The 27626-nt window shown below is 38.7% G+C and overlaps 2 protein-coding genes across 2 annotated transcripts in view; one reads left to right on the forward strand and one right to left on the reverse strand.

The window, feature by feature from the left end:
• Positions 1 to 11360, reverse strand: part of LOC122358760 (tyrosine-protein kinase receptor UFO) — a 29168-nt gene extending 17808 nt beyond the window's left edge. The window contains exons 1-7 of the mRNA XM_043258605.1: positions 10876 to 11360; positions 7162 to 7369; positions 6444 to 6544; positions 6184 to 6366; positions 4173 to 4253; positions 3457 to 3572; positions 251 to 434 (exon numbers count right to left, since the gene is read on the reverse strand). Of these exons, the coding sequence (XP_043114540.1) occupies positions 251 to 434; positions 3457 to 3572; positions 4173 to 4253; positions 6184 to 6366; positions 6444 to 6544; positions 7162 to 7369; positions 10876 to 11008 (1006 nt within the window). The 5' untranslated portion in view covers positions 11009 to 11360. The remainder of the gene's footprint in view (positions 1 to 250; positions 435 to 3456; positions 3573 to 4172; positions 4254 to 6183; positions 6367 to 6443; positions 6545 to 7161; positions 7370 to 10875) is intronic.
• Positions 11361 to 16629: 5269 nt separating this feature from the next.
• On the forward strand, positions 16630 to 26252 carry si:ch1073-83n3.2. Its single transcript, XM_043259605.1, has 5 exons — positions 16630 to 16737; positions 19195 to 19453; positions 19537 to 19570; positions 20331 to 20475; positions 25425 to 26252. The coding sequence occupies exons 1-5, from the start codon at positions 16695 to 16697 to the stop codon at positions 25775 to 25777; spliced, it is 834 nt and encodes a 277-aa protein (XP_043115540.1). The 5' UTR covers positions 16630 to 16694; the 3' UTR covers positions 25778 to 26252.
• Positions 26253 to 27626: the final 1374 nt, after the last annotated feature.

A 27626-nucleotide genomic window follows, 5' to 3' on the forward strand; every position in this document is an offset into this window, starting at 1 on the left:
TATGAAATTAGTAAACGAAGGGAAGAATAAAAGTATATTTACACAGAGCTTCAGGTTCTTCTTTTGCTCAGCTCTGTACGTTAGAGCTCGCTCACAGCCGCTTGTTTCAGAGAGACATTTCATAATGCCAGGTTATGGAAAGTACCCAACACCCACTCCCCCTCTCCTACAAACACTCCTTCAGTGACCTGGCACGGAAAAACTCACTACAGCTCCGGCACAGTGCGGATGTGAGCCTGAAGCTCTTTACCTCCTTCTCTGGTGCTGACGCTGGTCCAGGCCGTCCAGTCCGAGACGCCCTCGCTGCTGTGACAGGCCAGTCTCAGATCATAGCTGCTGAAGGCCTCCAGACCCGAGATCAGACGGCTGCTGACCGCTGCACTGACCGTCTGACTGGAGATCAGGTCTTCAGAGTCTTCACCTGCAGCTTTGACCTGAAACAGGGATGAAGATCTCTAGATGTTTAAACAAATATATACTGATAATAAGAATAACCCCCTTGTGCAACCTTTTGGACATTTTGATTTTTTTCAGTTATGCTTTTGTATTTTTGTGTATTGGAATTGTAATACTTCACCCTCATTTCCTTAAATAAAACTATATTTTACACTGGAACAAAAATGAAACCCATTAAAACCAGATGGTGACATTTCTTCCGGATTGGTCTATGAAGCAAATACTCTCTTTATTCCAGTTGTGTGTCTGTGCTGGTATGGATGTGTGTGTGTGTGTGTGTGTGTGTGTGTGTGTGTGTGTGTGTGTGTGTGTGTGTGTGTGTGTGTGTGTGCTTGCAATATTTGAGAGAGAAAAACTGTCAAAACAACATTTTTTCAGATATCAACCTCAACCTCAAAAACAACTTGTTTAGATTTATGACATTATGTTCTAGCAGATATGGAGTCCAACATGTTTCATAAAAATATATATTTTATGTAAAATATTGTTCAGAAATCATTTTCATAAACTTGCTAACGTGTATAAATTGTTTGGATTCAGTTTTTAAACCAAGCTTCAAATTGTTATGACCATTTTTTTTCCATTAATATTTTTGTCCGCTATGGACTATTGTGCAACTTTTTAGCTTAAAATAGAGAAACTCTTTTTAAGACCTTTTCAGGTATATACTTTTAGAAAATTATTTTAAGAAATGAGGTGAGAGGAATGTCTTGACACACAGGAAATAGCACGGTATAGCACTAATAGCATTCGCTTTCTGTTCAGGACAAAGAAGAAGTGATCACTTCCCCTTTACTCAGGACCCTGTGCTGATTTGAGAGTAACTGCAAAGATATTCAGCATAAAATGTACTTACAAATGACACACTTCTCCAGCGACTTATACTGAACACAGAATATTCCTTTAACACATAAACACTGCAGCCTGCGCGCACACACACACACACACACACACACACACACACACACACACACACACACACACACACACACACACACACACACACACACACACACACACACACACACACACACACACACACACACACACACACACACACACACACACACACACACACACACACACACACACACACACACACACACACACACACACACACACACACACACACACACACACACACACACACACACACACACACACACACACACACACACACACACACACACACACACACACACACACACACACACACACACACACACACACACACACACACACACACACACACACACACACACACACACACACACACACACACACACACACACACACACACACACTCACACACACACACACACACACACACTCACACACACACACACACACACACACACACACACTCACACACACACACACACACACACACACACATTGTGTAATAAAGTCCTCTCCAGCCGGAGAAGCAGCAGGACGCATGAAAACGGCTCGCTCAGCCTCAGAAACATGCTGGCGATGCAACAAACATCAAACACAACCCGCCTACTGCTTCAAATCATTACAGTAAAATGCTACAGAGAGCAAAGAGCTGGCTTTAAAAACCAACTAAACTTTATTGGCTTGACTGAAAATGATTAGCGAAATTTCACTGAATCAGGTTGCACACAAGTGTAATCCAAAAAACAAGTGTGAGAAAGGTCTATTAAAATAAATAATCAAGGAGTTTTTAAGATTTGCAAAAACAAATCTCAAAAATCATATTTTTTTTATTGTGCATTTCAATTAATCTCGGTCAAACTACAGCCAGGTTATTTTGATTAGGTTGAAAAATACCCTTAAAAACCTCTAACTAACATGATGATATGACAATATAATAAAAATTAACTCTCAAATGATTCTGATAAATAATGCCAAATAAATAATTGTAGCATAAGCATATTCTGTTAGCAATAGTATATATTTTCAAATAAAAAGTAAGAACATATGTAAGTACACATCAGAATATTATTTATTTTTCCATTACTTACCATAATATTTTTTTTACTATACAGTAAGCAAATTAAATGATTAATATTGGTGAGAAATTGTAATATATGATCTATAAATGCTTGTGTCTTGTTTTTCTGTCTTTGAGACAGAAAATAACACACAGACAGTTTATTCTGATGCAGTGAATGAAGGTCTGACTCATGAATGGTTGAAAGCAGATGTGTCACAGCACTCAAAGCTCTTCTTCCTGATTCATTCTCTCGTGAGTCAGAGTCACCGAGTCACCCAGTTAATCTAAAGCAGCTCGGGCCGGCACAATAACACCCTACTCCCCTGACACCCTGATACATTCATAGATAGATAGATAGATAGATAGATAGACAGATATGTGTGTGTGTGTGTGTGTGTGTGTGTGTGTGTGTGTGTGTGTGTGTGTGTGTAAAAATAAAATGAGTAGTCATGCATTATTCCATTAATCACACTATAACTGAAAGCTGGAGCTAAACTGAAAATTGCCAAACCCCTGATTATAATGCTTTCTTTCTTTCTTTCTTTCTTTTCTCTCTCTCTCTCTCTCTCTCTCTCTCTCTCTCTCTCTCTCTCATGTTAACATATTCTGTCTCTTCCAGTTGTACTCTGTGCCGGTTCCTCAGCTCTGTGTGTTTAGTCTGGGTCCGGGCCCTTGCTTGTGTGGCGCTGAGGAACAGAGGAGGGGTGCTGAGCCTGTTTTTATTAGAACCAGGCACTTTGGGGTGGTGCTGAGACGAAGGGGAGTGTATGACACACACACACACACACACACACACACACACACGTCCTAACAGGGCCCCAGAACACGGGGAGCTGGGCCTCAGCAGCAGGAGGAGCGGGCCCCTCTCTATGTGAAATATGATACTCCACAGCATGATGAAGCAGTGTGTGTGTGTGTGTGTGTGTGTGTGTGTGTGTGTCTGAATGTAGGGAAAGAGTTCTGACTCACAAAACAGTCAGAATCAAATGACACACACACACTGATGCTGCTGCCGATCTACTGAAGATTGTGTGAGGTACCTGAACAGTGCAGTGGCTGATGGAATATATTCCTCCGAAGCCCATGTGCCAGGACAGACGGATGCTTGAGTTGGTGATTTCTTCAGCTTTAATGTCGTATGGCTGGGAAGGAAGAACTAGACAAAAAGACAAAGAGTACTGTTTTTACATAAACACTGACTGATAAAAATAGCTTAAATCTATTTGTGTTTCTTCTATATTCAGACTACGGCAAAAAGCCCAGGATTTATTCGTTTTCTATGTCATATGAACACGGAATCTGATCTTTTGGTTTAGAGACAGAGATATACACGAGCAGAGCTTATCCTCTTTCCAGGTCAGCGCTGACCGTATAATGACCGTGTCTTTTTCACTGGTATCTGGTACTGGCCATATTTGAAACTCAATGAAAGTATTTGAAAAAACAGCTATGATCAGTAAATCTAAACTAAGCACTAAACACTAAAGTAAACTGACAGCCCGATGTGATCAAACTCTACACACTCCTCCAGGAGAGCATGCATATATTGTTATAAAACACAGAGAAGCAGTGACAAGTAATATGAATACACATACAACTATTTATGAAAATAACTGTTTATGCATATCAAATAAATAAAAAGACTAAAAGGCAAACATAAAAAAGTAAATGAAATTTAATGCTTATTATCGCATCCAAGGTTATAGTTTCACTGAAACCCCATGAGTCTCTACTGAGCGCTGCAGGACACACTCACCGGTCACTACACCTGTGCCAGACGACGCCACACCTTTACGATTGTGAGCCTCACACGAGAAAGAGCTGCTTTTATTCAAACCTGTTGAGGAAAAAAACACACAAACAAACCTGCGTTTCAGAATCTGTTTGTGTCATGCATTCCTCTGGAGAAACAAAAAGAGCTGATTTGAAAATAACTACTTCTTCTTTCAGAAAAACACCGAAGACACACACACACACACACGCTGACCTTCACAGAAACATGTCAAATCAAGGCTCTCTATCTCACACACAGCATTCTTCACACTTTCAGTGAAAATAACTCATGTGTGTCACTGAGGAATACTGTGTGTCCATTGTTGAAAGACTACCAAAGTTCAATATCAGGGGTCACCAGATCAAATTCGGATGGACAAGGGCTGAGTGGTGTGTGTGTGTGAGAGAGAGAGAGAGAGAGAGATTCAACACAAGCCACATTCAGTTTCATCTCATTCCATTTCCTTCCCTAAAAACACAATCTGTCTTCATCAGCACAGATTCAAGAGACCTAAGTTATTTAAGAAAGTAAAACTATTCACAACTCAGCGAAAAACACAATACATCACTGAAAGAAGCTCCTGTATGATCCTAAATGTCCAGTGTGTTGCTGAAGATCATATTGTGTGTGTTGTGTGTTCACTAAGGTGTGTTGTGTGACTGATGTGTGTTTTTGCTTTTTAGTTATCTGGAACAAAAAAAAAGCACTTTTTTAAAATAAGTACAGAAGTAGCATAAGTACAAGCAGCAATAACAGCAAACAGCACTGAATGCTTTAGGGAGTGTTTAACATTCTGCTTGTGCTGGCGGGTGTGTGTGTGTGTGTGTGTGTGTGTGTGTGTGTGGGGCTGCTGCAGTGGTAGAAGGAATGCTATGGATGGAAAGAACTGCCATTTCAGTTCATGAAATTCTTCAATGAGTGTGAGTCAGTGTGTGTGTGTGTGTGTGTGTGTGTGTGTGTGTGTGTGTGTGTGTGTGTGTGCAAGCAGAAGTATCTCATTCCAAAGATGTGAATCCACCACTAATGGTCAGTTCCATGATGAGTCAAAGCCTCTCTCTCTCTCAAACACACACACACACACACACATACTCTCTTCAGCTCAGTACAGCTGGAACAACAACACAGGCTGTATGTGGCACTCTGCTGTGGCAGGTTTTCAAAGGCCTTCTCCTCTTCCTCCTCCTTCTCCTCTTTTTTTCTTCACTCTTTCTTCCTGTCCGGCCTTGCTCTCATCTCCTGCTGCTCTTTCACCAGAAAGCAAAGGCCAGCGTCTCAAAGGATGATTCCCGTTTGGAAAACATCCAGACAGTCCGCCTGCTGCAGAGTGTGTGTGTGTGTGTGTGTGTGTGTGTGAGAGAGAGAAAGAGTGTGTGGGCGGGTGGGTGAGTTATAGTGTGTTTGTATTGAAAAATGTCTTAAAGAACCAGTCTTGAAGGAAAAACTGAGATGATGTCTAACTTGTAATACTAGTCTAAGCTGATTATATAAAAGGGTTACGCACCAAAGCTTAATACACAGCATTAATGTGATGTAAACAAACCACTCTTAATAAGTAATATAGCAATATACACTGCCAAACACCCCTAATAGTAGCTGAAAGTAATTATATTGTGTGGCTTTACTGGCTCTTTATTTAGTGCTGAAGTGAGCTATTATGTCGACCAGCTAGTGTCCATGTGTTTTCTTCATCACTAGTATAGACGTATTCAGGGCAGTAAGAGCATCACATCAAAGTTTATGTCTCCACTCTTCAGATGAACAAAACATTATTCTTAAAAACAGTGTTTCTTCAGTAAAGAAAATGCTGAACTTATTCAAGCACTTCATTCCGATTTGTTTCATGATCAGCTCTCAAGATCCAACAGAGTTACAAGGTTTAGTCAAAGGCTTCTTTTAGCACTGTTAATAATAATAAAACTCACAGGCAAACATAAAGGGTGTTTATGAAACCCGAGATACTCTTTAGTAAGGACATGCTGGTATGAGTCAGTACCTGAGATCCTGAGGGTGGAGGGTGACAGGGAGACCGGGTCATCCAGCTGATTGAGAGGAGCCCCGTCCTGAAGCCAGATGACCCTCACCGGATCCGGAGGACCGTGAGCCACACACAGCAGACTCAGCTCTTTGTTAGCCACGACCGACACATGCTGAGGCTCTACCGAGAAATGAGGCAGACCTGGGGAGAGAAACACAGCGAGATCTACAGCCTCCACCCAGCAATCAATGGTTTAAGACCTTCAGAAAATGAGATACCTTCTAGTTCAATGTATCCCTCAGAGGATAGAATCTCCTCTTCACCGGAAGAAACCGAACACTGATAGGAGCCCATATCTGAGAGCTGAACCTCCTCTATCCTGCAAACAGAGAGTCACAGCTCAATAGATTCGCTTTGAGAGAGAATTTTAGAATTATTTTAAAATCTAGGTGTTTAGGTATTGGGTAGGATTAGAGATGTAGAATGTGGTCGTGCTGAATATGTGCTTTCTAAATACTACTAAACAGCTAATAGGTTAATGTTAGGCATGCTAATAAGAAATTTGTCCCTGTTCTAAAGTGTTAAAAAATATATTCACTGACATACAAACTCATGTGATATGGTAATTCAGTGTTTTTATTAGGCATTAAGACAATAACGTAACACGCTACACAGCAACACTGATCAGGACAGTGGAAACAGAAACGACCCACTGAAGACCACACCAAGAGCAATAACTAAGATAATGATGAAGATATACTTCTAAAAATCAGAGTCCACACCACAGCTATAATGATCACTTTCAGATGATTTGATAAAAATACTGACATCCATCCTGGTGGGAATTTAGAGCGACAAACAAGTGTGTGCTAAGAATACCAGAAGATATCATGCAATGGTGTGGACACTAATATTACTATCTTTATAGTTGTCTTTATAGTGATCTTTCTTGGTATGAACGAGGCTTAAGTGTCCAGATTAAACAGGTATTCATACTTGAGTGTACTAATCACCAGCCAGCCGTCCTCATCTTCAGGGAGCTGCATCTGGTTGGTGTCGGCGATGTCCAGCGGCTCTCCATCCTTCAGCCAGAGCACATCCAGGGGCCCCGGGCCCTCGCCGTCAGATCGCAGGATACACTGGACAGACACGGGCTTCCCCAGAGAGGACGTCACGTTCTTAGGGCTCTCTGTGAAATACAACCCTACACAGGGCAGGAAGATCACGGAGAAACCATCAGGATAAGACACATCAAGTTTAGATTACATACTTTGAAGAGCGGACAAATTAAACATCTGTGTCTCTGGAGCACCGAAGCAGTCATTTGTAGAAAAAGACAACACTGTATGGGTCAAAATGATCTTTTTATGCCAAATATCTTTTATGCAAAATATACTTTTTATGCCCAAAATCATCATGGTATTAAGTAAAAATCATGTTTCATGAAGATATTTTGTAAATTTCCTACCATAAATATATCAACTTTTTTTGATTAGTAATATGCATTGCTAAGAACTTTATTTGGACAACTCAAATATTTTCTCAATATTTAGACTTTTTTGCACCCTCAGATTCCAGATTTTCTAATCTCAGACAGATATTGTCCGATCATAACAAACCAGACATCAACCGAAAGATTTGTTCAGCTTCCAGATCTCAATTTCAAATAACTGACCCTTGTGTTTTGTGCTCCAGAATCCAGGGTCACAGAATAACAGTCTCTCCACAGCGAAAACACTGCTCCAAACTACCAACTTTTTTATCTTTTGTTGTTGTTGTTAATGGCATGTTATTTGCTGTAGTCTGAAGAGCTGGTCATCATATTAAAGGTGTTCCTAATCAAGCCTTTATAAAACTAGATCAGTTTATCATCAGTGTATCCCAGCCCTGGTCCTTCTCTGACACGTCCATTACTAGCCTCACGGATGAGTCATCAATCTTATTTTCATCTAAAGCTTTCATCTCCTTTTCAGTGGGACTGCTGTAGCTTTGTGAACTGGTTTTGTTGGGGAGGTGAAAAACACGAGCGACCATGCCTCGATAGATTGTTTATGAGTGCAGGACGTAGATGTCCATCTGCTGGAGAACCAGAATGTTTGAGATTCCTGAGTGGGCATGGAGCCGATAACAAGCTCCGCAGCTGATAGCAGAGCCGTGTAATCCTGCATTAGACCAGGTTCGCTACGGATGATGCAACTCATTCCGGATTCCTTCCTGCTTAGCTCCAGTTTAGGATTTTCTCAAGGCTGTCAGACGCTGCCCTGACCCTTAACCTTTGACCCCATAAAGATTATTTCATCCAGAGTGACATGGCATCTAAAAAAACACTTATTAACACAACTCCCCCTCATCTATGTGTGCCGGCTTTCTCAAGAAGAAATCAGACCCACTTTTGGAAAAGACTACATTTATTTCACATTCAGGTGCAAATTAGTTACAGGACTATTTTTAAGTTTAAGTTTAGTCTAACATTCATTTCAGTCCATCCAAAATAAGTTCAGATATGAATGGGATGAACAACATGTGGACACTGTCAGTGTTTCAGGGAAATTTCAGGAGAACACACACAGAGACAAGGGCCCCAGGTTGATGTTTAAAACGAGGCCCACTAAATCCTCTCGTCATGGCTAGTTATTTCTTGATATTGCTACAGCAGCTTTTAGCTTCACTAGCTCTTTTAAACATCTCTCCCTTCATGATGAGCTGAAAGTGGGCGGTCAACTCTGACCTGATCGTCTGTCTCTACAGCTTTGAATTAGAGTCCACATAAAATAGAGCTACTAATTCATCTCACTCTCATTATTTGAAATGCTGCATTCAACAAGAAATTTCTGCATTTCTGTCTACTTTATAAAAACGATTACAGCAAGAATGGTTTTTATTGCTTAAAGTGGCCCCTATGAATTTTATTTGCAATAAATAATACATTTTTTTCACATAAATGTATTTTACAAAAGATGTCAAACCGTGCACTAGGACTGCGACACATCAGTGTTTGGACCACTTCTGAGATTTTTACATTAAATACAGAATTGTGATCAATAATGTAAGTTGGACAATACAGTCACACTTTATATAGTCGATAGTCAACCTTCTACTAACAGTAAGTAACTACATGTCAACTAGCAGTCAGCAGAGTATTAGTAGACTGTCTGCTTAATGTCTTCTAACACTTTATTTTGATGAGTCCACAATATACTACATCAAAAACTTTACAAGTATATGTTAACTTATTCTACCAACAAAGTTATTGTAGTTAGTAGAATGACTAAAGTGTAACTGTATTGTGATTACATTAGTCATGTTTTTCTTTATACTGTAAATACTGTTTAGTGGTCATAATATCTTTTCAATGCTATATTATTACTAAAATTGTCACTGCAGGTCTACATATTTGTGTTCATTATATACTGTTTTTATATTCTCTATAAAGTGTTTCTTTTTGGGGGTTTAGGGATCTAAAATGTATCAATAAAACTGTGCAACTATCAAATATTCTTCTCATTTTACAATTTGTGAATAACATTTTAAGTTTCTTTAGTAAATATGTAATGATGTTTACCTTTTAAATGCTGTGAGATGAGTAAGAGTAGGCTGTTCTCCTCAACATGATCTTGTAAGGTGTTGTAAAATGTCGTAGTGTCTACAATCATGTCAAATTTGACAACTAGTAACCAGCAGTCCCCCAAACATCCCTCTCCATTATCATTACCATTATGACCAGACTCTCTCTTCCTTTCCTCCTTTATGTTCTCACTTCACTAATCTCAATCTCCTCTCGGGCTTTCAATTCTTTTGTTTCAAATCGATGGCCTCATCCGTCCCTTTGCCCTAAACTCAATCCATCATGTCCCTGTCTGCTTCAAATACAAATTCCTTCTGATTCCCAGTATCCAGACTGTGTTTAGGCTGCCCGTCTCCAGAGTCTGAGCGAATCGATGTGAGAGTCTGATAAGAACAGACATCCTCGCTCACGTCACAAAGACAGATGTAAAAACTGTCTGCCAAACACTTAAAGCCATTATCTTGAGCAGGACAACGCGGACGGAAAGTATGAAGCCTGCTTGTCTGTACTAAAGCCTCTGTTATGGTGCAATGCTGTTGCTAGAGTGTTCTGGTTGGTCGCTAAGGCCTTGCAATGTTACTGCTAAAGCATTTCTATGGTGTTCTTCAAAGATAAAATAAGATATTCATGTCTCTAGATACACCCCAGGCCCCCCTTCAGTGGTGGATTTTTTCTTCCTCTGTCAGGTGAAAACAGTAAGTCCTATTGTTTTGAAAAGTAATAACAGACACAGAGTTCTCCTCAACGAGCTAAGACAGTGAACTACATGATCAAGAACTGGCCCGAAATAAGATGATAAAGACGATAAGATGATTGAACAGTGGAATGAGGCTTTTCACTTCAGTTTTTCTCAGAAACACACACATTTACCTGAATAGCTTTTTTTGCACTGATTTTGATGTCAGGGTGATTTAAGTGAATACAAAAAGTTCACACCGCAGAGCATATTGAACTATGGACATCAACTGATCTTCATTTTAACACGGATTTCACTTTTTGAAAATATATAGATATATATATATATTTAGCTTGCGAAGTGATAATTGTCATCTATCACTATGACATTTAAGCTTCTTTTTTTAAATGGTGAGATTGTGTACAAAGTGTTTTCAGACAGCTGTCGTGTAACAATATGAGTCTCTCACCGGACAGCAGCTCCGCGGGGCCGAGGCGCAGCAGTGTCGCGAGCAGCAGCGCGAGGAGCAGCAGGTTCGAGCCGGGCATGATCGAGCTCCTCTTCGGTGTCGAGTGAGAATCAGAGCCGGGTCGTGTCAGCATCGCATCGCTCACACCGCGAACAAAAACACACTCCGTAGAAAAAGTTTCAAATAGCAGCTGTGGTTAATTCTTCCTTTCTTCTTCTTCTTTTTTATTCCTTTCCTCCCTTCTTTAAGCTCAAAAACTTTTTAGAATAATCCTGGACGTGAAGGCAGCAGCAGAAGCGACTGAAGACAAACCCCGAAAGAGTTTCTCAACCAGAGCTGTGTTGTTTTTGGAATCGAGACGCGTATTTTTATGTCAGAATTTCCTTTTGCCTCCAAAACTTCTCTCCCATCAGGACGCCTTTATTTCCCTTCAGACAGACTCACATTCCTCCACTCAACTTTTGTCCATTCTGTCTTTCTCCTCCCTCCCGCGCCTCCCTCAAGCTCCACAAACAACCCCCTTCACTAGTACTAGTACACTTAACTAACCCAGTGAGACACAGACGCTTTCTCTACGTTTCACTCAAATAGAAGTCAAACAATGACTTATAAGGTAACGCTTAAAAATGGCTTTAAAAAGTTTGCCGAGAGAGCTTGTCGGTGAAAGAAAAGCCCTGTTTTTTCTTCCAGCTTGCAATCCCAGCGTGCACCTGACAGAATGTGAAACGAGCTGGAAGTCCTATATTTCCACGTGCTATTTCTTAACTACTATACTTACATTTAAATGAAGTGATTCGTACAATGCACATTGTGTGAACATTCGTGCTTTTACATTATAGCCTACTTATATTTATAAAGAAAAATGCATGTAATTATATCTTTATTATATCTGTTATAATCACACTGTTGACCCATCCCTTAAACCTACCCATACCAACAAACCTGTCCCTAACCTTTCCCGTGTCCCACCTTATAGCAGGAAAAGGGTTTTTCAATACAACATGAACACAACAAGTACTTATTTACTGATTATTATATTAGTACCTAATAGAAAGTGGAAGCTGTAAATGGATCAGGATTGTGCCACTTTTTTATTTCTATTGATGTAATTGAAGGTATTTAAATTAGAATCACATTTGATGGTGAGCTATTTTCATAAATGACATAAAAAAAAACTACTCACTACAAGTTAAAAGCAATACAACTAACAGATGTTTTCTTTGCTCTCCCGGTTGTGTCTGTGGTGATTTGTACGGCGTGTTCAAACAGGACTCAGGAGAGTGAAGTTTGTTTGGATGATCTCAGACAGAGTAGGATGGGCGGGCTTCTCGTTCCCCTCATGAATAATTGATTCCTCTTTTTTTCCCATGAAAACGTGAGGGTCTGCTCTGCTCTCAGGTTGCTCGGGCGGAGAGTGCTCTGGCCCTTTAAGAGGAGGTTGAGGGGTCCATGCAGTGTTCCCAGGGTCTTTAATAGAGACAGAACCCATCTGAGAAAGACCCCATTGTGTCCTTGCTTTTCAAAAGAAACCAAGGAATCAAGCTTTCTCTCTCTCACACACACACACACACACACACACAGGCAGACATAGACGGCAGAGATAAAGGAAGCAGAAAGTATCAAACACTGTCTTAAAAGAATGAGAAGGGAGAAATGCTAAATGGTGAGACAGGGAGGGTGGTGTGGGTGGGTCAGGTTAGAGAGAGGGAGCTGATTTAACTAAACTTGTCAAACAGGCTAGACCTGGTCTGTCTCAAATCTCATCAGAAAATCACTTACTGACCGCAGACCTGAACACAGTTTGTGTACCAGAGCTTATTTTGTGCTCCTATTTTGTCTAAATGTTTGTGTGATATATTAAATGTTGTTTGTTAAACATAAATGTGATGAAGAGTGCTGGAGCGTGACCGCTGTTCAAATGGGTGTTGAATTATTGCCTGTGAAGAGCGTAGGATATGATTCACATTATCTTCAGACAGGATAGAAACATGATTTCAGTGGTCTCTTCTCATGGCAGAATGTGATTTACTGATGAGATGTGATTTAGTGGCTGTTCTGGAGAAACACATGAGCTGCACACCACCTTCTGGATGCTAACTAAACTACAAGCGTGGCGTCTGTAGTGAGCACTGACTAGACAAACCCTCGGGTACTAGCTCAGTCTTAAAGTCCTGTGTGGAGCAGACGGTTTATTAGCGCTCTCAAATCTAGCTGCAATATTAGCAGCTATATATAGCAAATTAGCAAAGATATTATTCCATAGAAAAACATGTCTTTGTACTTTAATGTAATAATAATGCACTGTAAATAAAAAAATAAACTCAACCTCACCGAATTAATTTCATGCAACAATTTTGCATGAAATACTCAATTGACTTGGAATAATATGATAATTATTTGCTATAATCTTTTAAAGCTTCTGTTAAAGGGGAAAACACACAAAACAATAGGTATAGTGACAGAGATAACAGTACATTTATGAGAGGTCATGTTCAGAGCCTTCTGGGTGAACACAGTGAGCATCAGTAATATGAGCAGAAGCAAGACTCTGAAATATCTGAAATATCTGCAACGGAGCAGTCAGAATCAGTGTCTTAACAAAATATAGAATAACCTGCCCTGCTTTTGCTTTCAGGATAACGTTTAATCAATAGTGAAAACAAGCTGTTTAGCCTGAAAACTGAAACAAAAGATTAAATAAAAGTTGCTGTTAGAATATAAGCCTTTAATTTACAGTAAAATCCTGTAAGGAAATAAATCTAATAAAATCACTTAATTGTCACATTACCACATGAATTGGAGAAATCATAAGTGCAACTAAAAATTTTACACAGCATGAAGAGAAAAGAGAAACTCAAGTCTGATGGTTTAGGATATATATTATAATGATCATCCAGATTCTATAGGCACTGGCCAGAAGATTGTAATTGTTGCATAACAATATGCCGTAAGGACGAGGATTCAGTTTCCTTTTTCTCGTTATATTAAACAATCAATATTATCGAGGGCAGCGGCTGAGGAGTGTGAGATTATGGAGCTCAGGACAGCTGTGGCAGAATAACAATCCCACGCTGGTAATCCAGTCGGCCAGGGCCAGCAACATCACCGAGAATGACCCGCTCTACACGGATTCAGTACAGATACCTACAGGTGCTAGAAAACCTGACTGCACCACCAGCGTTTCATCACAAAACACACACATATATAGCCTTTTACTCCACACTTGGCTCTTGAAGCATTTCAGTTCAAATCTAAAATAATGTTTCGTATAGTCCATAAGAAATATCAAAGCAAAATATTAAAATGTATTATGATGTCAATCGTTGTATATACTTTTACCTCAAATAAATATCAAAAATATTTGGAAATTATAATGATTTTCATTTGCTACTTAAATCTATAACAATATATAATATAATATATATATATATATATATATATATATATATATATATATATATATATATATATATATATATATATATATATATATATATATATATATATATATATTTTTTATATATATTAATAAAACTATATAAATATATATAAATAACATGTATAAATATATAAATAAATAAAAACGTATTATTATTATTATTATTATTATGAATAAAAAGTGACGTTCCATGTGGGCCAGAGTTGTGGTGGGTACATATTGTGTTTTTATTTTTACATTCTCTCTTTTCATTTATTTTTCCCTTTTTTATATAATTGTATTTTTACCCCACATGTTCATTTAGCCTTAAATAACCTAGCAGTATAAAATAGCAGTAAATTAATTAATTAATTTCATAGTTATGTCAGAACACTATGCAGTATCATAAAAAATAAGCTTGACACCAACATATTAGATGGCAGTTAAATTTCACAATTGTTGATTCTAATTTCACTAAAAAAGCAAAACTAACAAATATAAAGTGTGGCCATTATACAAGTCAAATGAGGAATCAATCAAATACAGTACTAATAAAATACAAGCATCAGCATAAATGAATAAATAGAACAAAGCAATCTGCGAAGAACCTATCATGACGGAGCAATCTGAGGACAGCATTCTCCAGATTTGCTCACAATAGGATGTTGTGATCTTTGATTATGTTCGTACAAACAAGGCTATTTCTGCCTTGTTCCTCTTTATTTTTACTTCCATTATCAGAAAGTGTTCACTCATCTGAAAGTATGCCCACTCCAGACCATCAACGTCTCCTGACCTCTCCACTCAGCTCTAATCACTAGGACGGTTTAGTTACTGCTGTCTGTTTAAAGCTGCTTTACAGTCAAACTGAACTGAATTCTGCCTTCAACACCGTCGTCCCATCCAAGCAGATCTGCAGTATGTCATAAGCATCTCCAAATAAACCAGTGTTTCTCAGTTAGTTGAGGGAATTGAATTAGGTTACCCATTTGCTTCATTAGATACATTTTCGATCTACCTGGTTGAATAATGGACTTTTATTTTGTGTAAGTGTGTATTTTTTGCTATTTCCAGTGATGGCCCTATCTATTAAACAATGGAAGTGCTTGTGCCAGTGATTCAGGCATTAATGCTTGGTTATAATAAGTTATAAAGTTCAGAGCAAAAGAAGAGTGTCACAATCCTCTAGTGTGCGAGAGATGAAGGTACTCAGAATCAATGGAGAGCTGACAGTGTTTTTTAATAAATGCCAGAAATGCACACACACAAGCAGGGGTTAAACGAACAATACAATCTACAAGTTTAGATACTATATTATCTGAATTGTAAGATTAATTTCTGCTCCCTTTACCAATTTCAGAACACTGCATGTTTAAGTGCAGGTCAAAGACAAAAGAAGACCTGATCTGAGCAGACAAGACCAAAACAACAGACTGAGACATGACTAGGAAAACCTCCCAAACTCACAAAGGGATATATGGACTATAATCCTCAGAATTGCTAACAGAAAATGATAAATAAGGTTTGGCCCCAATAATCCAAATTCTGGAAATGTTAGGACATGTTTTTTAATATAAAAAACCAAACATTTTACAGAGAAAATAATGAATGTTTAAACTGAGAATTTTGTATCATTTAATGCACAAAATGAGCTCATTTTAAATGTGATGCTTGCTCCAGAGTTTAACTCCAACCCTGAAAAGTCCTGGGAAAAAAATACTCAACTGTATCCTGAAGACCTAGACTAGCTGCGTCAGATGTGTTTGATCAGGGTTGGTTCTTTTCCACACGCCGGGGAGAAGTTTCTTGCTCAGGGATCTCTCCTCAGTCGCTGTGTCTGAACTAAACATTTATTCCCTCCACCTTCAATCCCTGCTGGACCTCAGCCTCCAACCTGCCACCAACCAACCGCGACTGCCTAACGGTTAAAGCGTTTAAAGGAATGTAGATGATGAAACTTGCACGCCTTTGCAGTTTGGGTTAGGGTCTTTTTACACGCTCTTTCACAGATTCATATTTAAAAAACATCCCAACTGTATGAAGCAGTGAACAGGTGAGGGATGAGCAAATGTTAACGTGTGTGAACGTGCACACAGCATGTGCAAACATATTATTGTTAGAGCAGACTGTGTTCTGATGAATCTAAGCATTATTTATATATCCTCTATATTGAGAGTCATGTCACTCGTCATCCTCCAGCTCGATGGGATTTTCTCTGGCTTCTGATCATGATTGACAGCTTATGTGTTCATGTGATGTTTATGAGTGTCTTCTCTTTCAGATTCCCATAATGCCCTGCTCCGCGTGCTGGCTGCTGGAGTGTCCTAAATGAGCGCGGATTACGTGAGCATCTCTGGCTCAGATTGAGAGTAAAGCCTCAGCTCTGCATCTCTCTGCAGGAATGAGCGCGGCCGTGGTGCACAGAGGATTCCTCAGGAAATACGGTAAACCTTTTTCTTTTTGTTGCTTGTGTTGTTCCATAATGTTTTAGTCACATTTGTGTGCCTCTGATTACGCTGCTTATCAATAGAGTTGAACATTTTTAATAACACTTTACAATAAGTTTATATTTTTAACATTAGTTAACTACAGCAGTTAACATAAATTAATAATGAAAAATACCTATAGAGTAAATACCTATTCATTCTAAGATTTATTGTATCTAAGTTATTAAGATCAAAGTTGTATCTATTAATGTTATTTAATAGACCTGAGCTAACATGGACTAACAATAAATAGTATTTAACTACTGTTAACAAAGATGAATAAATACTGTAAGAGGAGTATTGCTTCTTGTTAGTTAATGCATTAAAACTAATCAGATGGTTGATGAAACTGTCATTTTTGTTTGTCATCTGTCATTTTGGTCTTAGTCATGGTAGACTTTTTTATAACTTTTGAATGGTATTTAAATACTCATTTGGTGCAAAAGTGGAGATGAGTTCTTGTAGAAGAAGAACTCAACACGTTGAACAGAGATTAAACCAGCGTGACATGTTTTGCTCTGCCTACATTCAGTTCAGAATGGCATACTACATTTAATATTTAACATTAAATCACTACTCTTCTGTAAAAGACAGTGTAGAATAACTTATATAATAGGACAATATCTCTGTTTGCCGACGTTTATAAAATGTAGGTCTTTTCAACCACACTGATTTAGACAACATGTCCATCGAAAAACCTAGAGCCATCACTATAGTTTAGTTTCTGTCTGTCTGTGCTCTTTCTCTGGTGTTTCACAGCAGAAAGTGTGTCAGCTGCTTCTACCCTCTCTACGACTCCTATTTAGGTCATATGATGATGATGATGATGATGATGATGATGATGATGATGATGATGACAAAATTCATAATGACTTTGTTTTAGTATGACAGAATAACAGTGTTCCTACACAAACCTGCAAAAATAAATAAAAATAAGAAAATGATACTATAGAACTCCACAGAACCTAGATCAGAGAAACAGTTTAGACTTTTAGGGAAGTTTAGACTTACAATCAGTGTTTGGTGCTTGTACATCAGTGTCAGTCATCTATCATTTCCTCTGGTTTTAGGCCTTACTCATGGGTAAGGTTAGGTTTAGGTGTAGAGATAGGGTCAATTTCTGGATTAAAATGTTGTTCCAGGGTCAAGAAAATATATATTGACCCAAGAACACTTAACTTAGCAAAGTCAGGACGTGCAAAACTCTCCTGTCTGTTCTGAAATATTTTACCAGAAAAAACAACAAGCTTATACTCCTAACCTTATCCCTGACCAGCATGCCATCTCAAAAGACTTCCCAGCTTCCTTTGTGCCCTTATGACATACTGCAGAAATCAAAAAGAGGAAAAAACACACTGTTTAATTCATAATGGATATTCCATTTGTCTTGTTTCTGTGTTGATTTATCACTTTAAAGATTAAATGGAGTAGGAATCATGGGAAGATAAAGAAAAATAAGAGTTTAGCATGTGCCGAATGATGATGATGATGATGATGATGATGATGATGATGATAATTATGATAACCACCAATGTGTTATTAGAGTAAACAAATAGAAATAGTTTTCACAGCACAAACTGCAAAACTATTTAAAGATCTCTAGATGAATAATTGAATAACTGACAGAATCCCAGTAAAAGAGATTTATCCAAATATTTAAAAGTATTTAATTTGCAATAATGTTTCATTGAATATATGTCACAATAGCAGCGTTATGAAGTTAACATGAATGAGTTCACTCGTTTAGCCTAAAGGTTTTAATGACATTCAAGGATGTCTTACATGTATATCTACAAATATTAACAATTACTAACAATTATTATCAATTACAGTAAGCATTTAAAATGTCAATATAATAAAGCTAGTATAAATATGCCACTCAGATGACATAATTACATGCATTATCCAGAGAAAGAAATTAAACATAAGTGTAAAATTCTGCTTTTATTCAAATTAAAATAGATGTAAAATATAATTCAATCTCTAGCTTTCCTATTATGTTTTATGGCTCCTTTAGAAAAAGATGTGATGTTTCTAGCCTCATACTTGAAGAAGTGACATGATGAAAGACATTTAACTAAACCGTATTTCATCATATATACTCATATTAGTCTAGTACTTAACAAAAAATACAAATAATAAGTACACATGTACTCTAAAAATGTAAGCCAATTTGAGGGGGGTTGAAATAAAGAAAGAGATCACGAAATAATTCAATTTCCTATCATAGAGTAGATTATTAACACTAAGAATGGGTTTGATTCATAAAAAAAGCATGAACTGAGAAGAAAGAAAAACCTATTTATGCTTACTGCTAATTTAAGAATGCCTATGAACCGTCTACTTTCAGCCTGATATGATCTCTTGATTTTTAGACTTATTATTTTATTTTTGTTGTTTTGTTTTTTCTCAAAGGCGGTTTCATGTTCAAACAATGGAAGGAGAAGTACCTGGTGCTGACGGTGGAGGGGAACCTGATGGTGTGTCGAGACGCAGACTCACCTCCGGACCAGGTGGTGGCGCTGCAGAGTAACTGTGAGTCTATAGTGGAAGGGAAAGAGATCTTGGACCTGCCCCGTTTACCCTCCGGAGGCCGCAGAGACAGCTGCTTCGCTCTCATCCTGCCCCAGGACAAGTTCCTTCTGCTGCTGTCGGACGGCCCTGATGAGTGCATGTCGGTCAATTCATCTCATTTATGTGAAGAGATTTTAGCAAATGTTAGTGAATGAGATATTAAAGTGTTTTTGTCTCCAACAGTCAATGGCTGAAGTTACTCAGAAAGGTGAAAGAGGTGAGTTCCTACATCTCCTCTATATCCTTTATATGTCTCATAAACCTGGAAACAAACATAAATCATTTACTCAGATTGATTTCCTAAAAAATAAATAAATGAAGAATGCATACAGAAGTATTTATGTGTAGTCATATTATTTTGGACCTACTTATTCAATTTAAATTAAACATTTATTTATCAAGAATATCTGAAATATATTGTACAGCACAACTGTTTTCAGTATTGATAATAATCAGAAATGAAGGGTCATGTGACACTGAAGACTGCACTAATGATGCTGAAAAATGTTGCAATATTGTACAATAAATTCTACAACTAATAATGAAAAAATATTTTACACTATATTCACCTAGAAAATATGTGTTTTAGATGAATAATAATACTTTGTACTGTCACCATTTTTTATTTTATTTATAAAATACATCTAAGGGCTGTGACATGGTTGTTTGGTCCTGAAATCTTTGTTTAGTATTTAATTTCTGGTCATTCTTGTCACAGAATTGAAACAGACTTTAAATTATTATTCAAGCCAATTCAGTTAATATTATTATTGTTCTTGTTGTGCTTGCTGTTACTCTTGGTTAATTAAGTACAGTTTTTTAGAGGGAAAAACCACTGCCTGAATGCAGCTGGAATGGCTTTTACACAGAGCCAAGAGGATTATTCTCAATGAATGTTACGTAATAGAAATCATGTGGCAGATCCTATATCAATGAGAAGTGTTTCTTTAAGCCGTGAGCGCTTGTGTGTTTCTCAGGGTGTGACCTCCCCACTCGCCCTGAAGAGACAGCAGAGCATCACTCCCTGCATCACGGACAGAGAGCCGCTTCCAGACGTGTCCAGTGATAAAGACCCCTCGTCCCCGAGGGTCCGCTCCAGAGAAAACTCCTTCAGACACAGAGGTGGGCTGATGTTCCCTCAGTCAGAAGAACTAGCTTCAGTCAACTGACCAAAACTGACCTCAGAAACTGTTTAGTCAACAAAAACAGTAATAATGATGAGTTCAAATAAGGGTGTATCACTTTATCCCGATAGCCCACTTTACACATGCTACTAACAGTAAGTAACTACACCAACTAGCAGTCAGTAGAGTATTAGTAGACACACTTTATTTTGATGAGTCTGACTATCAGATACTTTACAAGTATATGTTAACCTACCCTAACAGTCTACTCTGAGAAGTGCTGGACATGTAGTTAATGAGAATTAGTTGACATGCTGATACTGTAGAACGTGGAGATAAGTGTGATCAGTGTGATATATCACTTAAGGCTTGTGTGGTGGTCAGCAGCTGGAGACGGATGAAGTCAGGAAGCCTATTCTTGGTGATCAAAGTATCACTGTTCATGTTTTTTTTTTGTCTTTCTTACAAGAGCGCATGAATATTCCTTAAGTAGGACAACAATCTCCCCTGATGTCATTCGCTCCATGTTAAACCTCTCTCTTTCTCTCTCTCTCTCTGTCTCTCTCTCTCTGTCTCTTTCTCTCTCTCTCTCTGTCTCTCTCTCTCTCTCTCTCTCTCTCTCTCTCTCTCTCTCTCTCTCTCTCTCTCTCTCTCTCTCTCTCTCTCTCTCTCTCTCTCTCTCTCTCTCTCTCTCTCTCTCTCTCTCTCTCTCTCTCTCTCTCTCTCTCTCTCTCTCTCTCTCTCTCTCTCTCTCTCTCTCTCTCTCTCTCTCTCTCTCTCTCTCTCTCTCTCTCTCTCTCTCTCTCTCTCTCTCTCTCTCTCTCTCTCTCTCTCTCTCTCTCTCTCTCTCTCTCTCTCTCTCTCTCTCTCTCTCTCTCTCTCTCTCTCTCTCTCTCTCTCTCTCTCTCTCTCTCTCTCTCTCTCTCTCTCTCTCTCTCTCTCTCTCTCTCTCTCTCTCTCTCTCTCTCTCTCTCTCTCTCTCTCTCTCTCTCTCTCTCTCTCTCTCTCTCTCTCTCTCTCTCTCTCTCTCTCTCTCTCTCTCTCTCTCTCTCTCTCTCTCTCTCTCTCTCTCTCTCTCTCTCTCTCTCTCTCTCTCTCTCTCTCTCTCTCTCTCTCTCTCTCTCTCTCTCTCTCTCTCTCTCTCTCTCTCTCTCTCTCTCTCTCTCTCTCTCTCTCTCTGTGAGTCTCTCTCTCTCTCTCTCTCTCTCTCTCTCTCTCTCTCTCTGTCTCTCTCTCTCTCTCTCTCTCTCTCTCTCTCTCTCTCTCTCTCTCTCTCTCTCTCTCTCTCTCTCTCTCTCTCTCTCTCTCTCTCTCTCTCTCTAAAGGATCAAAGTCTTCTCTGTTGAAAGATATTGTTTCTTTTAGGCGGTTCGCATACTCTGGATGTGTCTTTAAATTTTCGAATTGGTGATTTGTGAAAGTGTTTTAGCTGCGACTTTTGGTCATCTCTCTCTCTCTCTCTCTCTGTCTCTCTCTCTCTCTCTCTCTCTCTTTTTTAGACAGCATAGACAAAGCTAACGAGGTTGTTGAGCATCTCTCTCTCTCACCTTTTGTGAGTGAAAAGATCTCTCTGTAGTTCTCTCTGTTGAAACATATTGTTTCTTTTAGGCGGTTCGCATACATGATCATTAATGATGATGCTGATCTGGATGTGTCTTTAAATTTTCGAATTGGTGATTTTGATTATGTTGTTGTTTTGTGACCACCGCTAAGATGAAGTGTTTTAGCTGGTGGACTTTTGGTCATCTAATGCGAAATTGTCAGAAATAACTGCAGAAAAGGAAAGGAATGTAGGAGGGCGCTCCGGGAGTGGTGATCTTGCGGGGTTAGCGGTGAGGCTGAGGAGCCCCCGGGAGAGGGCTCGGTGACGCCGGCAGCGGCAGCGTCTCCTCCGGCCTCTTCCAGTGAGACGGTGGAGGAGCGGTCGCGCCGACACACGCCGAGATACGTTCGGATGAGGGTCAGATAATGTGACATGGGGCAAAACTGAGATGGACAAGCTGACAGGGTTTCAGAGAATAGTGCAGAGCATTTTCAGAAAATGTGTGAAATAGCTAAGTCTGTGGAATCTCATTTTTAAAATGCCTCTCTACCAGATGCTAAAGTAAGCAAAAAATAGAAATGCATGACGATGAGGATCTGGAGACTGAGAGCGATGCAGAGTCTTCTGACTCCAGTGTGACACTTCTCTCAGAATGAGGTTATTCTATGAGCTTGAAGATATCAAATTATTTCTCAGATCAACCAAAAACAAGAGAGGTGTGCGAGTGCAGGAATATTTTCCTGACTTAAAACAGTTTGTTGATAAAGCAAGAAGTCTCATTCACAAATAAAGAAGTGTATCGTTTAAAGAAAATTGTGAGGAGTCTTAACATTGCTTTAGACAATCGGGTTAATCTTAGGAGCAGGACTGGTCTTGCTCTTTTTTCTTTTTTATTTATGAGTGTAGTACATTTAGCCACTTTTAATATCAATGGCGCAAGGAATGTTCATTAATATATGAAACAATAAAACAGAAAACATTGATGTCACTTTTTACAAGAAACTCACAGTCTGAACAATGCTGTTGATTGGATGAGGGAATTTGATGGCACTTCTGTGTTAAGTCACAACACTCTGGCTATTTTATTCAGCAAAGAATTTTAGTCCTGTATCATATGTGATTGATGAAATTGTTAAAGGTAGGCTTTTAAAAGTCAGAGCTGTTTTCGAGAATTATGTTTTTGTTTTTATTTGTGTGTATGTTCTCTCTCTCTATCTTCCACCTTACAAAATTGTTGTTCTCTGTTCTTAGGTGGTGATTTTAATCTGCACAGAGCTCTCTGAACCTCTCTCACGCAATCTCTCTCTCTTTAAATGGCAAGGAGAGACAGTATACTTGGGTTCATCGGGATAATATTATCTCTCTCTACAGTTTTAATCATCATCTCTCTCACACCGTTGGTTTTTTCGACCACAGCATGGTGCATTGTAATTTTTTTGTGTTCAGTAAAACATAAGAGTGCATATTGGCACTTTAACACTCTGTTAAATGACAATTTTTTTAAAGAATCTTTAGTTTTTTCTCTCTCTCATTCAGACTTCGTAAAACTCTCTCTCTCTACTCTACTCTCTAGAGCAGGGGCTTTAGTCCGCTCACGATTGGATGTACCCCTTCTAAATTTTTTCAGCATGGAAAAAAGAATGGGCAGAAACGTTTTTATTTATGCACTTGCCTGAGGCGGAGTGTTGTTGTCTCTCTCTCTCTGTCTCTCTCTCTGTCTGGAAAAAAGAATGGGCAGAAACGCTTTATTTATGCTCTGTCTGATCTGCCGATATCCGTATGAGAGCAGTTATGTTTTATCAGAACCTGTCAGAAGTGAGATTAATTCAGGCATGGCGCGGAAAGTGTCTTTTTGATAATTTGCCGAAAGTCTCAGAAGAGGCTAACTTTTTCTCAGGAGTGTTGACCCTGGAAGAGCTCTTCTCTCTCTCTCAGCGAAAGCTTCTCTCTCTGATTCTCTCAAAACTCTGTCTCTCACTTCTTTGCTCTCTCTCTTTCCAAAGTTTTGCTACTAGACTGGCTGGAGTGTTCAGGTCTCTCATATTGTGAACCCTCTCTCTCTCTCTCATATTTCCTCTAAATCTCTGTCTCTCTCTCTCGATCGAGTTGAGCACTCTCTCTCTGCAAAGAGTTTGTCTCTCTCTCTATTGTGACGTTGAGAGGGCTCTCTCCATTTCGGGTTCAAGGTTCTCTCTGGAATGTTGTACCCTGGCCATAGAGCTCTCTCTCTGGCTTGTATTTTCTCAGTCTCTCTCTCTTGTAGTGTCTCATCTCTCTCTCTCTAACTCTCTGTCTCTCTGCCTGCTAACTGCAAAAAGTGATGCGGTTTTACTCTGTCAGTGGTCTGATCTCTCTCTCTCTCTCTCTCTCTTTCTCTGGATTCTTATTTACAGAAAAATTGGGAAGGTGCAGGAAAAGGTCAAACTCTTATTAGATAAATGGAATTGGTCTCTCAAATATGTCCTATAGAGGAGGACTCTCTCATTAACAATCTTGTTGTTTCTTCGCTCTATGAGGCTGGCCTGTCTCTCTCCACAGTTTTCTAGCTAAAATTCAAGCCTCTCTCTTTTGGGACTCTCTCTCTCTCTGCAAAGTAGAATGGCTGCTTTCCGCTTACGGTTAATCTTATACAAAGATTTTAGATGGCTCTTCTGCTTATTCTTTCTGCTATGTGCAGTATTTAGATGTCTATTAAAATGGCGATCGCTGAAAAACTAAACGAAATGAGTCACATTTTAATGTATTATTTCATGAACATAATAACATATTATATATATTAATTAGCAAATGTGTTTTTTTACTGTACATCTGAACTTGAGTCTCTTTTTCAGTAAACTGGTTCAGTACTGTTTGCTTTATGATATTCACAATGATGATGAAATATCTAACTATTAATAATATACAATTTAAAAGCAATATATAAAGATGTTTATTACAGATTATAAATAAGTTGTTTGTGAGTGCACTACAGTGATCGATGGTGATCATGAGCTCTGCTCTTTCTGTCTCCATGGAAACAATGTAAAACAGGTTATTGTTTTTGAACCGTGTCTAGATAGTGTGGTCTGAGCTGGCTCACTCTGGTTTGTTTGAGGTTGAGTAGGGACGGTAATAAAGTGGTCTGGCTCTCTCCTCTCTCTCTCTCTCTGTAAACACTCTCTCTCTAGGGCATGTTTTTCAGCCTGCTGTTGATGTTGACTGTACATCTCAGCTACTCTCTAAAGAAGTGTTGTGTACTGTTTTTGTCTTAGTAATTGTTATTGTGAGTTTGTAATAAAAATTTTTGGTCTCTCTCTCTCTCTCTCTCTCTCTCTCTCTCTCTCTCTCTCTCTCTGTAAACACTGAGTCTAGGGTCAGCCTGCTGTTGATGTTGATGATCTTCAGCTGTTTCTGGTGACCTCCAGGCAGTGTGACCCAGCGGGCCCCACGCAGCCCCACGGCCCCGGCCCCGCTGCGCTCCGCAGACTGTCTGAGGCACGGGAACAGCAGCGACGCGAGGGCCGTGAGGGCCGTCTGTCTGCTGATGGGTGGAGCGGCCGCCTCCTCGGCTTTGGGATACCTCAGCTCCTGTCCACCCGCCTCGGCCAGCAGCGTCCACCCTCCGGAGCTCAGCCACTCCACGGCCTTCTCTGAGATGAGCGGCGGGAGCTCGTATCACGCCTGCAGCCAGGCCATCGAGTCGCCACACTTCAACAGCTTCGACTTCGAGGGAGACTCCGACTTCGACGCCTTCGACTGCGGAGGCTTCGCCTTTTAACGGAACAGGCTTATCTTATTCACAGGGTTCCCACGTTCAGAAATGAATAAACTTTTTAAAGGGTCGTGAACATTCCTGCAGTAAATATGTCTACAGGATAGTTCTTTCTTTGTCAAGCGTAGTAGAGCGAGCCATACACCTTCATGATGAATGCTGCATACAAAGTTGTTTGTTAATCTCTTTTCAGCAGAAGACAAAAATAATTTGATTTAGAAAATATGTAAAGATGCAAATGGATATATTGGAAAATGAAGCCTATTATTTCATGCATTGAGATATTATGTCCCAGAAATCTCCTTGAAAAGTTCTGTGCCCCTTTTAACTTGTATGTTGTGGCTATTGTATGTTTCAGATATAATATACATTAAATTGCATATTATTGCTTTAAACTTTGTTATAATAATGTCCCTTAGAACTCCTAGTCCATTTTTATTTTTTGTTTATCTAATTCAAATATAAAGGTTAAAAAGTTTTATTACATACATATATATATATATATATATATATATATATATATATATATATATATATATATATATATATATATATATAGGATACAGTGATGTACTTTATTTTGATTGAAAAAATAGTCATTATCACTGTAGGACTGTAGGAAGTTAGTTTTTTTTTTGACAAGATTCAATTACTTTTACAAGGTTTTTTAAAAACTTGTCATGTGCCCTTTTCTGTGATTTCTATTTCTACAGAATTATTTTCCTTATCTTTTTGCTCACATAATTTCTCTGGGATGGTGAGTTTGTGTTTGTGTTTATTAAACGCATATATAATGTCATCAAGTCATATTGAGTGTGTATCAGTTCGAGTCATTAGGATCATGTTTAGTCTGATTCACTGGAGACAACATTTAAAAGCATTCTAGGAGACAAATGCACATATCTTTTCTTCATATCATATACATACAGTATATGTATTACTTCTGTGATGATAAAGAAAAGAAGGAAGCCATGAAACATCCTGATCTTGGAGAGAGTATGCCAGAACTTCCCAGAGGGTCTATTTCAGGCAGATTCATGAAGTGTGGACCCGTGCACACTCTAACTAACACTGAACAGTATTCAATTCAATTCAATCTGTACACTCTTTAAAGTACTGTTTATTAATTTTGTAATTTTTCATGTTGCACCCTTACCCCCAGACGAGGCGTAACACTCATCCACAGACTATTTGACTATGAGGACTGGAATTGAGAACCGCTGCTATAACTCAGGAAGGATAGGACATCATCAGAATATCACCATAGTTTCCAGAATGCTTGTAAAATGAACAACATTCCTTCTTTAAAATGTTCTTGAAACTGATTCAAATAAAGAAAACTATGAATAGACTACTGAGAGAAAGATAATGTGCCTCAGCTCCATTTCAGTGCATTTTTAGCACTCTGGAAGGTTTATTATATACATATTGCTTTGACTGACCTTTAACTGAAAATGTAGCGTTTATGAAAATGAATATTCTAGTCATTTTACATTATTGAAATAGTACTTTCTCATTTAATACTGTAAAGTGCTTTGAAAAGCGCTCTATAAATAAAGGTCACTTGACTTGACTCCAAAACAAAATTTCATTAAGAACTAAAACCTAAAATATTTAATACTTCAGTTATAGTCATACAAACTTTTTTTCTTTAACTTAATATGGCTGGAAGGTTAAGGAGGAGTCAGTGGCATTGGTATCCATGTTTTTTTATAAACAGGCAAAGTTCACACAACACCTTAAAGCGTAGGCAAGACAGTGTTATAAAGGGTATCCAGGCAAGAGACATGTAATAAGGTAAGTACACAGAGCAGACTGGGTCAAAAGACAGGCAACAAACTATCAAGAGTCAAAG

This window comes from Puntigrus tetrazona, chromosome 15, assembly GCF_018831695.1.
Source record: "Puntigrus tetrazona isolate hp1 chromosome 15, ASM1883169v1, whole genome shotgun sequence".
Classification (NCBI taxonomy): domain Eukaryota; kingdom Metazoa; phylum Chordata; class Actinopteri; order Cypriniformes; family Cyprinidae; genus Puntigrus; species Puntigrus tetrazona.

What these genes read in the sequence shown, in the direction of transcription:
- si:ch1073-83n3.2 (XM_043259605.1), top strand. Translation starts at nt 16,695, where the DNA reads ATGAGCGCGGCCGTGGTGCACAGAGGATTCCTCAGGAAATACG. An exon ending in GACGGCCCTGATGAGTGCAT is followed by an intron (nt 19,454 to 19,536) that starts GTCGGTCAATTC and finishes TGTCTCCAACAG; the next exon opens with TCAATGGCTGAAGTTACTCA. An exon ending in AAACTCCTTCAGACACAGAG is followed by an intron (nt 20,476 to 25,424) that starts GTGGGCTGATGT and finishes GGTGACCTCCAG; the next exon opens with GCAGTGTGACCCAGCGGGCC.